This window comes from Vigna radiata, chromosome 5 (assembly GCF_000741045.1).
Source record: "Vigna radiata var. radiata cultivar VC1973A chromosome 5, Vradiata_ver6, whole genome shotgun sequence".
NCBI lineage: Eukaryota > Viridiplantae > Streptophyta > Magnoliopsida > Fabales > Fabaceae > Vigna > Vigna radiata.
In genome coordinates, this window is record NC_028355.1 from 11,278,968 (window position 1) to 11,280,837 (window position 1,870).

Genomic DNA, 1,870 nt, shown 5'->3' on the forward strand with positions numbered 1-1,870 from the left:
ACATTGTTAAAACGTAACAACTAAAAAACAGCGTACGCGTGTTAACAAACACATATATATATATATATATATATATATATATATATATATATATATATATATATTTATAACTTTAGAAAGTAAAAAATTATTAATTTACTGAACACAATATAGATTTGATTAAACTATTTATAATTGGAAATGAATAATTAAACCTGATTAATAAATTTTCTTTTGAAATTTTAGAATTTAGAATGACTCATTTTAAGTAATTAGAAGTGAAAAAAAAAATTGATAAAAGGATAAGGGAAATTTAAAAAAGGAAAAAAATAATATTTAAGAAACATGATTTAAAGGAAAAACCCGGGGAGAGTGGTGTGTTTAAATACCTGAATTCTGGTCACTGACATCCTGATTTCTTCCTGCTTTGCATTCTTCAGAGTCTGAAAAGAATAAAATGATGAATCAAGAAAGAGTGGGAATGGAAGAATCCTTAGGAAAGTTTAACATTTCGCCGACTCAAGTTGCATTGATAGTAGATCAGTATCTCTGCGCCAACAACTTATCGCATACGCGTGCCACCTTTCGCATGGAAGCATCCTCCCTCTTCGCCGGTTCCTCATTCAATCAGGTTTTCTTTTTCTTCTTTTTACAATGCACAATTCTTTTTCTCATTCTCTTTACCAAATTGATTTAATTCTTCCATTTTTGTTTCTTGATATACAAGCCTTCATTAAATTTAGAGCGTATACTCGATGAATATATATTTTTGAAGAGAAAAAACCTAATCTTGAATCAAGAAAGGGTTGCAGTCATGCAAGAAAAGTACAGAGTTGAGAAATTGGTGCAGGAAGTGCAAAATGTCGTCGATGCTTATCGTTCCTTTCAGAGGCTAATCCCCATAAATATTCCTGTTACGAATAAAACCCCTTCAGGTACATGAATTTAAAGATTGGTGTTTTTTTTTCATTCCTGAAATCACAATACTTCAAGTTTTATAGTTTTGAATTTATTTTTGTTAGGCGTGTGTAGTTGTAGCACCTCCTCTGTTCAGAACACAAACACATACAACAAAATACACATGCAGCAGTCTAACAAGAGAAAAAATAGTGAAGCAATAGATGCGCCCACAATTGCAAGAAAACCTCGTGGTAGACCACCTGGGAAGAAAAATCAAGTTAAAGGTATAATGGTTTCTGTCTATGTTAAGTATACAATATCTTTTTAATTTAATTTTAACACTTTTATTTCATGTTCACTCTCTCAGGTCTAAACGTGCTCCCACCATTAGGAACTCAATCTTTAATTGTGAATTCCACAGCTACAGGATCACAAGTTCCCACCACCTCATCAATTATAGAAGGAGCATTCACAGTTGGATCTATCACACATTAAGTTATCAGATTTAGATATGGAGTACTGGTCAAACTTCTCTTTAAAAGACACAGGCATCTTTGCTGAAGATTATTTTGATCGTTCAGATTTAACTCATGTTGATGCATGAAGTTATTTTGTTTAGACATCTGACACAAAAGGGGACCTGCAGTTTTAGTTTATTAGCTTTTGGTTATTAGACAAGGCCAAAATGATTTATCTTTCAGTGATTTTAGATTACTTCTTTCTCCTAATGAATAAAGTTTTCAAATTCGTTTTAACAGTGATAGATCTGTCCCTGGCTTTGATTACTCTGATGATTTTTTTTTTATTAACCCTCGTTAGTAATACATTTTAATTTACGAATTTGAACTAACAAGAGAAACATTTTTAGAATAAAATATTGGAAGAGATCTTAAAAAAAAATGAACAAAACAATGTTGTAGCTTGTAAGGCTTTGGTTTACTAGTTTGATAGAAGGTAACCACTAAGTAATTTCTGTCATTGATCACAATTA

General features: G+C 31.2%; 1 protein-coding gene across 1 annotated transcript; it reads left to right on the top strand.

Annotated features, from left to right (window-relative positions):
* Positions 1 to 518: 518 nt before the first annotated feature.
* On the top strand, positions 519 to 1,574 carry LOC111241605. The gene is made up of 4 exons (XM_022780281.1): positions 519 to 610; positions 707 to 914; positions 1,002 to 1,163; positions 1,247 to 1,574. Exons 1-4 carry the CDS (start codon positions 569 to 571, stop codon positions 1,372 to 1,374), a joined length of 540 nt encoding a protein of 179 aa, XP_022636002.1. The 5' UTR covers positions 519 to 568; the 3' UTR covers positions 1,375 to 1,574.
* Positions 1,575 to 1,870: the final 296 nt, after the last annotated feature.

Coding starts and splice junctions, on each gene's coding strand:
- LOC111241605 (XM_022780281.1), top strand. CDS start 569: ATGGAAGCATCCTCCCTCTTCGCCGGTTCCTCATTCAATCAG. Junction 915..1,001: donor TACGAATAAAACCCCTTCAG/GTACATGAATTT, acceptor TATTTTTGTTAG/GCGTGTGTAGTTGTAGCACC. Junction 1,164..1,246: donor GAAGAAAAATCAAGTTAAAG/GTATAATGGTTT, acceptor TCACTCTCTCAG/GTCTAAACGTGCTCCCACCA.